This window comes from Cryptosporidium ryanae (assembly GCF_009792415.1).
Source record: "Cryptosporidium ryanae isolate 45019 chromosome Unknown contig_15, whole genome shotgun sequence".
In the NCBI taxonomy this organism is placed as follows: Eukaryota; Apicomplexa; class Conoidasida; order Eucoccidiorida; family Cryptosporidiidae; genus Cryptosporidium; species Cryptosporidium ryanae.
The window spans coordinates 56,927-69,271 of record NW_027125571.1 but is presented as its reverse complement, the minus strand read 5'-3'; the positions used below and the strand labels follow the sequence as shown (position 1 = coordinate 69,271).

At 27.5% G+C, this 12,345-nt stretch overlaps 6 protein-coding genes across 6 annotated transcripts; 5 read left to right on the top strand and 1 right to left on the bottom strand.

Annotated features, from left to right (window-relative positions):
- Positions 1-501: 501 nt before the first annotated feature.
- On the top strand, positions 502-1,209 carry FG386_000608 (uncharacterized protein; the record flags this gene model as incomplete). The annotated part of the gene is made up of 2 exons (XM_067339952.1): positions 502-610; positions 671-1,209. 2 exons carry the CDS (start codon positions 502-504, stop codon positions 1,207-1,209), a joined length of 648 nt encoding a protein of 215 aa, XP_067195631.1.
- Positions 1,210-3,264: 2,055 nt separating this feature from the next.
- FG386_000606 (uncharacterized protein) lies at positions 3,265-4,677 on the top strand (the record flags this gene model as incomplete). Its single annotated transcript, XM_067339950.1, has 1 exon — positions 3,265-4,677. One exon carries the CDS (start codon positions 3,265-3,267, stop codon positions 4,675-4,677), a length of 1,413 nt encoding a protein of 470 aa, XP_067195629.1.
- A 325-nt stretch (positions 4,678-5,002) lies between these two features.
- On the top strand, positions 5,003-7,981 carry FG386_000605 (uncharacterized protein; the record flags this gene model as incomplete). The annotated part of the gene is made up of 1 exon (XM_067339949.1): positions 5,003-7,981. One exon carries the CDS (start codon positions 5,003-5,005, stop codon positions 7,979-7,981), a length of 2,979 nt encoding a protein of 992 aa, XP_067195628.1.
- Positions 7,982-8,016: 35 nt separating this feature from the next.
- FG386_000604 (nuclear move domain protein) lies at positions 8,017-8,772 on the bottom strand (the record flags this gene model as incomplete). Its single annotated transcript, XM_067339948.1, has 1 exon — positions 8,017-8,772. One exon carries the CDS (start codon positions 8,770-8,772, stop codon positions 8,017-8,019), a length of 756 nt encoding a protein of 251 aa, XP_067195627.1.
- Positions 8,773-9,100: 328 nt separating this feature from the next.
- FG386_000603 (MinD type ATpase) lies at positions 9,101-9,904 on the top strand (the record flags this gene model as incomplete). Its single annotated transcript, XM_067339947.1, has 1 exon — positions 9,101-9,904. One exon carries the CDS (start codon positions 9,101-9,103, stop codon positions 9,902-9,904), a length of 804 nt encoding a protein of 267 aa, XP_067195626.1.
- A 745-nt stretch (positions 9,905-10,649) lies between these two features.
- Positions 10,650-12,149, top strand: FG386_000602 (uncharacterized protein; the record flags this gene model as incomplete). The annotated part of the gene is made up of 1 exon (XM_067339946.1): positions 10,650-12,149. One exon carries the CDS (start codon positions 10,650-10,652, stop codon positions 12,147-12,149), a length of 1,500 nt encoding a protein of 499 aa, XP_067195625.1.
- Positions 12,150-12,345: the final 196 nt, after the last annotated feature.

The following is a 12,345-nucleotide window of genomic DNA, read 5'->3' as shown; positions in this document are numbered from 1 at the left end:
ATGAAGCATTCCATGATCTTTTACCGCCAAAACGCGCTAACACTGTAATTGTGAGCCATTATATTCGAAACATATTAGTATATTGAATTAATAATAAATATTTAATGACAAAAAGGAAATTATAATAAATATACATAATTATCAAATAGAAATTGAAATATTTTAGTGTTGATAATTAACTTAGAGAAGGAAGGAAATACAGATATATAAATTAATAGATAGTGGGAAGAAAGGTATAAAGGAAGTCAAGTTGAGTTATATTTGTGTCGTTTATGAAAAAGTAAGTTTTAATTATAAGTTAAAATAACAATGATTATGAATAGCTTCATTTCATATAAATAAAGAATATAGGTACAATAAATATTTATTGTTTTTTAGAATAGATTTCTAGTTTTAGTTATATGAGTATATTCTAGACGTTTGAATAGATACTATATGATATATATGTATACACATATATCATATATTTGTATTTTATATAAGGAGAGATAAGATAAAGAAATGTCTAGACAAGAAAAGGAACAGTATGATTATCTATTTAAATTTATAGTTATAGGTGATGCAGGATCAGGAAAGTCATGTTTGCTTCATCAGTTTATAGAAAATAAGTGTAAGTTTGACTGTTTTTAGTAATATTAAATAAGACAATCATAATTTTTTAAATAAATAGTTAAAAAGGGATCTTCACATACAATAGGTGTGGAGTTTGGCTCGAAGATAATAACGGCTGGAGGAAAAAGAATAAAGCTACAAATATGGGATACAGCAGGGCAAGAAAGATATAGATCGGTTACACGCTCTTATTATAGAGGAGCAGCAGGAGCATTAATAGTGTATGACATCACTAATAGAGAATCATACAATCACTTAGTAAATTGGTTGTCAGACGCACGGACACTAGCTAGAGTGGATATATCTATAATTGGTGTCGGTAACAAGTTAGATTTAAAAGATAAAAGACAAGTTACCTTCTTAGAAGCAAGTAGATGCGCTCAAGAAAACGATATATTGTTTCTGGAAACCAGCGCATTGACTGGTGAAGGTGTGGAGGAAGTATTTGTGAAAGTAACTAGACTGATATTAAGCAAAATAGAAGACGGTACTATAGATCCAAGCACAATGACATCCTCCGGAATCCAAGCTCCTAGAACTCAATTATCTTCATCTAATAAGGATGACGAAAATGCTAGATCTAGAAGGTGTTGTTAGATGCCACTCAGACGAAAAACGATGATAATTAGATTAGTATCATTTTTATTGTTAAATTCTGTGTTATCTATATATCTTTTTGATTAGAAGATATGTTGTCCACTTGTTTATTTTTTTTTTATAACTTTTACTAATGCATTTCTTTATCAATTATATTCAGTCTATATATTTAGAAATTTAGTTTATTCGCCTTATCCCTTAAAATACATGTTAAGTTGACTTTTTGACTTCTATACTTTAGAATTAAATCTTTTTTGTTGTGTTTTGATGACCTTCACTGCCACATTTCTGTATTCTGAGGATGATTTCAATTATAAGTAAAAGTTTAATTCAATGATAAAAAGGATTACATTTAAATTCAAATAAATATATTCAGATACAAAAATGATGTTTTATTGATCCTTTCCTGGAGTTTCTTTTCTTAAACTCAACTATAGGTACTACTGGTACAATTAATAGTAATATTAAAAATGTTACGAAAACTATTATTTTAGTTCAGTATTAGCTGTTTAATTACATGCTATAACTAATATACCTATATATCACATGTACGGGTAGTTTTTAGACTCTAAACTATATATAGAGCTGCAATGAGTGAAAGAGTCTGTAAACCAAAACTTGATAAGTAATATTAATGATTTTCTCCCATGTTAGGGCTTGAATTTCATTTAGTCACATTTATGATGTTTGATAAACATGCATTTAATTCAGGTACTGAATTAAACATCTATGATCAGTTTCGCATATAAAAAAATCAAAAAGATCACTTAAATTTATGAAATTTATTAGTTGAAAAGTTTTAATTTGTAGTTTAAAAGATCCGATTCTAAGCACTCCTTTTTTATTATTTAGAAATCTATGTAAAGTTGAGAATCATTAAAAAAGCAGGTGACATATGAAGAATTACGGTTACAAGAGAGAAAGATGTAACACAAAAACAACATACGTAAATGATAAGGGAAAATTTTTAAGCGAGTATAACAGTAGATAGTAGCTGAACGTTATTAAGTAAAAGTTCTTATTTCAAATTGATATAGAGGCTATCATCTTTCGCCTTAAAGCAAATGTTTTAACACCACTATTTTGTTTTAATTTATTGTAAACAAGTCTCTTGGATTTATGTTTTTATAGAAAAATAATATTTAAATTTGAAGCTCAAATTTATAATGTGAGACCATTTATGCCAGATTCTTACACGAGCCGAAACATGTTGACAGCAAATATTGTAAGTAAGCATAAAAATAGAAATAAATATCATACCTTAATACCTAATAAAGTGTTCCTTATTGATACTCTGATTTTCACAGTAAAGTAATAGGCACAATTCTTGAAAAAGAAATATACATAGGCATTTTAAAGTTGATATCAGAAAAATCAGCTTTAAGAAGAGCTGTGATATAATAAATCTCATAAAATAAACTAAATAGTCAAAGAAACATATCGTTGTTTCAAATTGTTTTTTGTCCCGGAGTTCCGTTCGTTGATATGAACTAATCATTTTATTTGAGATGTTGTCTTAATGTTATTGATTGGTAAGTAAATACTTTAAACAAACATAACATTTTAAGTGGGGGTTTGGCTTAATTTTATCAGTGTTAACTACAGTGATTCAATTTCTGCTGTACTTCAATTAAACAATTGAGTACTGTTTATTAAACACCTACAAGTATAATCATTTACTTAAGCAGCATCAAAACATAAGGAGTGTAACAAAAAATGGAACTTCTTTCAATAATGTTGAATATTTAGGGTTTTCATTTCTCGTAAAGTTTAGTTTCATTAGTTTAGCCTCTATTGTCGTTGTTCACATTATAGTCATGTGGATGAATTTGGCATTTTACCGCGCATGCACTTTTATTCACTGAAACATTTGTATGATACATGTGAAATAAAATAATTAAAGTTGATGTAGTACTCATATATGTTCATATATTATTTGTGAATTGATTTGAGGAATATTTTTTTAGTGCAAGACAGGTTAAAGATATATTAAGTCATTTCTATCCGTCTTTTGATTTGTTTAGGTAAACTGATTAGGGTTTTAATGAATTTTAGATGTTCAGTTGGCTACAAATAACAAGAAAACAGTCTAACGAATCTTTGAGATACAACGAATTAAGATTAGACGAGGATAAAGGATATAGAAAGTTGAGTTTGATTTTGGAAGAAAAATGCGATAAAATAAATAGTGAAATTTTAAGGTTGGTAAATAATTCAATTTTTGTTGGTCAAAATGATGAAAAATTGGAGGATATATCAAATAGGAATACCAGAAAAAAAATATTAGATAAATTTAATTTTGATAATAAAATTTTAAATACAGCAGTATCTGAGGATAATGACAATTTAAATAAAGAAAATTTCAGTATAATAAAGGAAATACTTTCAAATATAATATATCAGCAAGAGAGAGAATTAACAGAATTAATTAATCATCAGACCTCTAAAGAAGCAGGAGACACTAAAGGAGAGAATATTGAGTTTTTTACTAAGAAATTAGAAGAAATGATAAAAATAAATGAGAGAATATATTACATTACTGAGATTATATGCAATAAACTTATATTAAATGTGACATGCATGATTGGTTTTATGTCAAAAGAGGAAATTTCACTCTGGGTAGGTATAATATCGCTTTTAATTGTTCTTGAGATCAGAAATTTTCAATATTCAATCATAATTAAAAATGAAACAGATAACAAATATGATGAAAGATATATAATTTTAACGTGGATAAATAATAACAATTATGAATTCTTCGAATTACTCATAAACTATTATCAAGTAATTCCAATCACATATAAGATAGGTGAGGTTTTAAGGGACATATCGACATTATTAAATCTTACACAAGGTTCAGAGATTATTGATAAAAAAATAAATAAAACATTTCAAATTCCTAACTCAGCTAAGATAAAGAGCTATGAAATAATTAAAAATATATTATACGAAAATGAATTACTAACTGAATTAATAAGATTATCTGGCAATCATTGCTTTGACATATCTTCAGATTCAATTACAACTTTGCGTTGTTATTTATTTATTTCACCAGAAATAACAAATGATTATATATTAAAGAATAATAGATCATTTTTTAATAATATATTTAAGTATTTAATACAATCTAACGAATATGTTCCACAAAGATATGGATTAAGGTTATTAAATCAATTACTTTCAATAAAAGAGTTGTCTAAAACGATGACATTATTTTCAGGAAATTGTGAATACTTAAAAATATTTATGAATTTAATATCATCAAATTTAGAAACAATTTCATTTGAAGCATTTCATATCTTCAAATTATTTATAGCTAATCCCAAGAAATCCAATGACATTGTTAATATACTTAAGAGTAGCAAGAATAATATAATACAACTTTTACTTCAGTTTCAGAATAACAGGATAGACGGACAATTCAATAGTGATAAAAAGGTGAGTTTTAATATTATTATCTTATTTTGAAGCAAATGCGAGTTATGTGACGAAATATTATTAATTTGTGCAATAAACTAATGAATTACTCATTTTTACGTCCAGCATTTAGTTTCAAATAAGTTAAAAATCTAAAGAATTAATTATAAATTATTTATAGTTTATTATTAATAAATTAAATGAGCTGTAAAATTGGCAAATAAGGAGAATAGTAATCGTTTTTTCCTTAATATTAACTTATATTAAGTGTGGTATTTTTGTGCTTCACTTAGCAGCGGCAATAATAAATTGAATGAACAAGGGCAGAATACTAAAAGAATAATATCGTGTTTTATATACTTATAACAGAATTAATATGGATTCGGAAGGAAGGATAGATCTCAAAAAACTGAATGAAAATAATTTTTCAGCAATTGTATGGTTAAATAATGTATTAAGACGAGAAAAGGCACATAATGAAGGCAATAATGCAGATAATTTGGAAAACAAACTATTAACTATATCTCAATCATGCACATCAATAATGACTGAGTATACTGAATTAATAGAATCAAAAATGGAGGCTATAAATGATATGTTAAGCGATTTCATATCATCTAGCGACGATAATAAGAGTGCGATGAATACATTAATCAATAAAATAAATGAATGTTCAGGCGTGATATCAAAAACCGAGCAAAAATATAAGAATAATAATTTAATAGAAGAAATAATAACACTTTTTGAAAAAAAAGAAAAATTAGAAAATGTAATGAAGTTATTAATAAATAATAGTAAATTTGAATCATTATTGTCAGAGATAGAATACGTACTTAAAGATAAAGACAATTTTATATCATTGATTAAAGGTCAAGGAGAAGAATTTTACGACATTATTGATAAGATATGTTTATTAAAATTACTAGTAAGTAGTTTAGAGTCTATACCAGAGTTTTTAAATAGAATAGAAAGATTCAAATTATTGGAAAAGAGTGTAATATCAATATTAGACGATATATTTTTGAACTTATTTATATTTGATCCAAACAACGAATCATTGTTTGACTTATTAAACATTTACTCAAAACTAGATCAAGATTCAAAGGTATATGAATATGTTGCTGATATATTAGTTAATCAAATTAATTTAGTTTGGAATTTGGTTTGGTCACTAACGACTTTTGGATCTCAAAATGGAAGAAATGTTGATTTTGACAGCACTAATGAAAATAATAATAAAAATTTGACTAAAATAATATATTTATCTTCAATTCAAGACTTGGAGGGAATAGATATTTCTCAGGATATGCTGAGAATAAGTGAGGATGATGCAATAAGAAGGTATTTTAGTTGGTTTAGTGAATTAATAGTTACAAGAGAAAAAATAATAGATAACTTGTTTATGAGATTTAAAGATAGGATATCGGATTTTATTAATAAAATAATAAATACTTTGATAGAAGTATGTCTATATAATATAAAGGAGTTCCTGAATACAATATTAATAACAATAACGAATTCAATATTTATATTTCCGGAAAATGATTGTGAAAAATATGATGTTGATAATGATTCTATATTTGGAATTAATCAGGATAGCATATTAACTACTGATGTAAGAGAAATACATACAGTTTGTGAGAGAATACTGGTATCTGTAATAAAAGGTTTAAATGTGATAATATATAACGATATCGAATATAAAAGTGATAATATTTCTATGAATGAAAATATAGATAATGAAAATAGTAATAATAGCATTAAAAGTATTATATCTAATTGTTTATTAAATGATGAATCTATGATGAACAATATATCGGAAATGCTTTTAAATAGTGGAAATAATGTAGTTCAGTCAATACTACTGTGTGATATTTCGTCTATACTTCAAATATTGAAGAAAATATCTATTGATATGAGTTCTGTTATAAATAGTAAGATAAATATAGCAGATTACTCAAAGGAAATAGAATCTATGAATAATTTTTTGATTGATAGAATAAATCATTTATTCAAGAAAGATAAAGCGTTTGACAGTGGCAATATGAGCATTAATATAATGAAACCATTACCTAATAAAGACTATATATTATTGTTCGTAGATATGATAGACTATTCAGCAAAATATTATTTTGAGAATGAATTAATACGTTTACTAAATCCAATACAGAATATAATAAGAACGCAGACATTAAACTTAGTAAAGAATTTAAGTCTAAAACTCAATGGTAACATGACAATAATTAATTCATTGGATAAAGAGTTGTTAAATTCATGTTTTTTGTTTTATTGTACAATATTGAAAACAAGAAAAATATTTAAGGATGTAATATTTGACACCATTGTTCATTGTAAATCTGTTGATCTAAGTATTAATAGTAATCATATTAATAGAAATAACGACGATAATGACAATTTTGATGGTCCTATTATTAGTTCTGGTAATGATGAATTAAAAAACCAAAACGTAAACAGTTACAATGACAATTACAATACTAAATTTATGCTTACACTGAAATTATTTCTGGTGAGGGCAGAAATGGATTTGAGTCAATACTCAATATTTAATCGTATAAAAAATTCAATTCCAGAAAAATTGAATGAAGAGTTAAATAAATTATTGTTTTGCAATGGAGAAAATTTAAAAAATAAATATATAGATGATTTAGTGAATGATTTGGAGTCGGTCAAAATTATATCACAAATTTCATTGGATTCAATAGAAATAATGTCACAATGTTGTTCTTATCCTATACTTGCTTCTTTGGAGGGTTACAAAAGACTTGAATTGTGGTGTACAAATAGAAATTTAAATTATGAAATTAATGATAATGAATTATCAAACAGAGTAGAGGAGATAGAAGGCAAAGTCATAACTTACATAGAAAAAAACAAAATACAACCTTCAAATCTAATGGTATCTATAGGTGAATATTTACTGAATATAGCAGTTATAGTTGAGTCAACATTTAATAGTAATACAGAAAACAACATTGTAAAAGAATTTTTTGTTAATTCTGAAATCAATTTAATACCTAAAATAATTGAAAAAGTATCGGTAATAGTTTTTGATAGTATTAAACGACAGATAATTGATATAGAAGAAATCGAAACATTTGGTTATATTAATTTATTTGTTGACGTTAAATACTTGATAAGTATATTTGATATTCTTGTATTGTATAACAATGAGTTTGATGATAGTAAGAATATAAGTAAAGAATTAAATAGTCTGTCTCAGTCTTTAATGTATATAATAATGGAAATAGACTATTTGAATTCAAAGCATTATAATAAAAATGATTCAAAAATTGAATATTGGTACAGGTCTTTAATTCAAAAAAGGAAACAGTAAATATGACTGACGGTCAATTGAATATAGAAATTAATTTAAATCAAGTTAATGCGTTTATTTTTAATATTTTTTTTAAATTCCTCGTGAGCTTTTTTCCATACCTCTTTGAATTTTGTATTTCTATCCGTTTCTTTCTCTGATAGTTTTCTAAATTTATCAATTATAGTTTCAGGTCCACCTTTAAATGCGCTTTTCCACCAGATTCTGATTGTTGAATCCAATTTTTTCTTTTCAAGCTCAATAAAAATCATCTTTTTGTTTTTGTGATTTGACTTCTCTATATTTGGTTTAATAATCGACCAAAAAGTGCAATCCTCACTGTTGTTAATTTCGTATTCGAACTCCTCAGATAGTATTGCATTATTTTTAGCTTTGACTAGAATTTTATTGTTCTCAATCAAAACACTAACTTCCTTACTAGGAACACTTTCTTCTATTGGAATAAGCAACTTAACTTCATTTCCATTTTGTGTCCAACCGTATTCATGTCCAGTTTTAGAGCTCCTGCACCAAACATAATCTTCAATTTTTGGATCTTTATCCTTTGATATAAACAACTCTTTTTTCGTAAAATCTTGTTCATTTTCATTATTTATACATAAATATTCATTACTTTTATCTAATCTTTCATCCCCTATAAGCTCTTTATCGCTCCCGTTTATGGTGATTTTTTGAGGCGTCTCGAATTTAGTAACTCTACAATTCAAGTTAGAGCTATTCAAGTCAACATTATTCTCATCTTCGCTGCTTAATTCAATCTTATCCCATTTAGAATAGTCTATTTTCGACATTTTTCATATAAACCTTAATAACCTCTTCTCTCAAAAGGTTTTAATCTATTTATTGCCGGTACCCTTTCGGCGCCAAGTACACAACGATTGTGCGGGTTTGTCTGAATAGTTAATAAGTGACTGAATGCCACTATTGGTTCCAAATTAAAAGGCGATAAGAGGATGAATATACTGCAATAAAAATCAATAGATCACGTGGTATTTCAGAGTGATAGTTAGAGTGTATAATATTTATGGAATTGAGTGCAAATACACATCTGACCTGGACAAAACAGCAGATACATATCAGAAGTAAAAGTGAATAGACCAGGATATTATTCTACTAGAAATGAGATTTGCTCAACTGGTCGTTGGTCCTGCAGGATCTGGAAAATCAACTTACTGTTCGATAATACAAAAACATTGTGAAATTATAGGCAGAACATGCCATGTTGTAAATTTGGACCCTGCAGCAGACAATTTCAATTACTTGTGCCAGTTGGACATCAGAGATTTGATTTCATTGGATGACGTTATGGAAGAGACTAACTTGGGTCCAAACGGAAGTCAGGTTTTTGCAATGGAATATCTAGTTGAGAATCTTGATTGGCTGGAGGAGAAATTAAACAACAATTTCGGGGACAACGATTACGTTCTATTTGACTGTCCAGGGCAAATTGAGTTATTTACACATTTGCCAGTAATGAAGCTTTTGGTAAATGCATTGCAAATTTGGGACTTCAGAATATGTGGAGTTTATTGCTTAGATGTTGGTTTTCTGACAGATTCTAGTAAGTTTGTAGCGGGATCTGTTTCGGCATTAAGTACAATGATACAACTTGAAATACCTCACATAAACGTAATAACTAAGTGTGATATTGTACAAGACGAGGAGCTTGTATTGACTTTTTTGCAAAAAGATTCATTGACTTTGGTTTCGGATCTAGAAAAGGTCACTCCAAGTCACATGATGCCCTTAAACATTGCTTTAGCAAATCTTTTGGAGGATTACAGCATCATTTCGTATGTTTCGCTCAAGCCAGACGATGAGAATTCTATCTCATCTGTTCTTTTTAGTGTAGATATGAATCTCCAATACCATGATGAACAAGATCCGACTATGAAGTTTGACATAAACGGTGAATTCGAATAGTAAAGATTTAAAGCCAGTTTATATCAAGCAGAGTGAATTAAGAGAATATACTGTTATCTCTTTTTACACTAAATTAAGCAGATTAGAAACTTAAATAACGCATTGTCTATGACTAGGTATGCAGATACTGTTAACTTTTTTTTAATATATCTATTTTGACTCATTATTTAACAAGACGAAGTTTTAAAATGCTAACTTTGTTTTGTTTAAACTATCTCGTTAATAGCACCACACATCTCTTTTCAAGAATCAATATAAGCACCGACAATAATTACTGTGTTAGTGGTCGCTTCGTTGTTTTAAAGGATCACAGTAATCACGTCAAATTTTCTGGCAAATCTCTTACATTATATTTGTGTTTGCTCAAATAAAGTGTGTTAAAACGCAAAATTAAAAGGGACGAAAACCACCTCAATCACGCTTACATTCTAGTTTAACTTAATCAAAATAATATATATATATTGGCGCCAAAACGTCACAGAGTACCTAAATAAATAAAGGGAGAATACAAGGGTAGGAATGTAATTGCATATAAAGGAATATTAGCATTTTGAATAAATACAAGGAGTCAAATGTAATATTCACAGTTACTACTAGATTTTAGTTGTGGTTTATTTATTTAGCTTTGGTTTTTGATTTGGTTAGTAGTTTTAAAAAGGCAAATTCGTAGGCTATTAAAAGGAAGAAAACAGACAGAAACAAAAGATTAAAATAACGCGAGTTTACGGAAGAATAATGGAACCATATGAATAATCTTAGAACGTACAAGTCAATAGCTCTATTAATAAGTATAACAATTGTTTTGAACGTGATATCGGCCTTAGGAAATGACTCGGTTCAAGTAAGGGGTGAAGGTACTACAGGTGACATAAAGGTAAAAAAATACATAATAAAAGAGGAGAGTGAGATTTCTGATAAGGAAGAGGCACTTCTTAGGAGAATTCCTGGGCTGGAAATATGTGAGGAATGTGATTGTTTAAAGTCGAGTTACAGAAATATACTATCTAGTACTAAATCACTACCTTCTGAAAACAAACCTTATTTGGAGGCTTTTACATGTGGAAAATGTAATATAAATTGTGAGGACTACTTATCAAATGATGATTGTGTTAGCAGAGTAATAAAGAGAGACAGAAAAAGAGCACTTGAGCATATCAGTTACGATAAATTATATAGAACAATATTTATAGGAAAATCAAATAAATTAACTAATTATGGAATAGGTAATTCTCTTTTTGGAAATATATTTGAGCCAATTTTCGAATGGAAGAAGGTATCTAAGGGTAGTATTTTAGATAATTGCAGATTATTTACAAATGGAAACAATACGAATAATAGCTATTTTGATACAAGATATATATATTCAATAAAAACACATGGAAATTGTACTCTCACAACACACTTTGTAAATAAGTATTCTGGCAAAGTAATAGTTAAAAATCAGTACATAAATACAAGTAAAAACCCAAAAGGTAGCAGTACACTAACTTTGTTTTCCTTTGATAACATTGAAATAGAGCAAAATATTCACAAATCAATTAATATACATCAGGAATACAATTTTACATTTTATAAAGTTCCACATAAATATGAATACAGCAAATTGAATAATAAGTGGGTTCCAACGAGATTTCAAAAACCAGTGGTTGAATTGAATCCTAATTTGCTGTTAGATTATTTATTTTTAATATTTCAGATAAATGGAGACAATAACAATAATATTTCAGGTAAATTTTGCGATATTGAAAATGTACATGTAAATCTCTATGTACAATGTAAACCGACTATTTTTTCACCAAATGTAAAATACTCAAAGAAGTACGTTGAAAAGTTACTTGAAGTCATTTACAATGAGCATAAACATGATTTTAATTTATTTTTGGAGAATTTAGAAGCAAAATTTAAAAAGACTCTTAGAAATTTGGTTCCATCTGCTCTTTTGGACTACGAATACAATTTAAAAAATATCGAAGAAAACAAATCATTAAATGATGAAAACAGTATGTATTCGCCTCAAGCTTTGAGTTCTCCCTTTGGAGCTATTTCTCATTCTTGTAAAGAGTCACTTTATTTGAGAGAAATTCCTGAAATAATGAGTAAATACGGTTATAATTTGGAACTATATGACAAATCTAAACTTGATTTATACCTTAATTCTGTTGATATTTTGGAAGAAAAGCAAGAAAATAGTCTATTAGACACTATTGAAGACATACTCGATGGAAATAATACTTCACGTTCCTAGGGTGAATAAATTTTAATGTAAACAAAAAAATCCAAATATATTATTCACAATAATAGTAAATTAATGTTTGTAGGAACTATATTTAAAACTAGTTGATGTTTCGATTCCCATCTCCTCTTTAGTACATTTTTCTTTCATTTTAGTGTTTTTTAAATCATTGTATGTGTAGATCCCGGGATTCGTTCAATTTAAAATA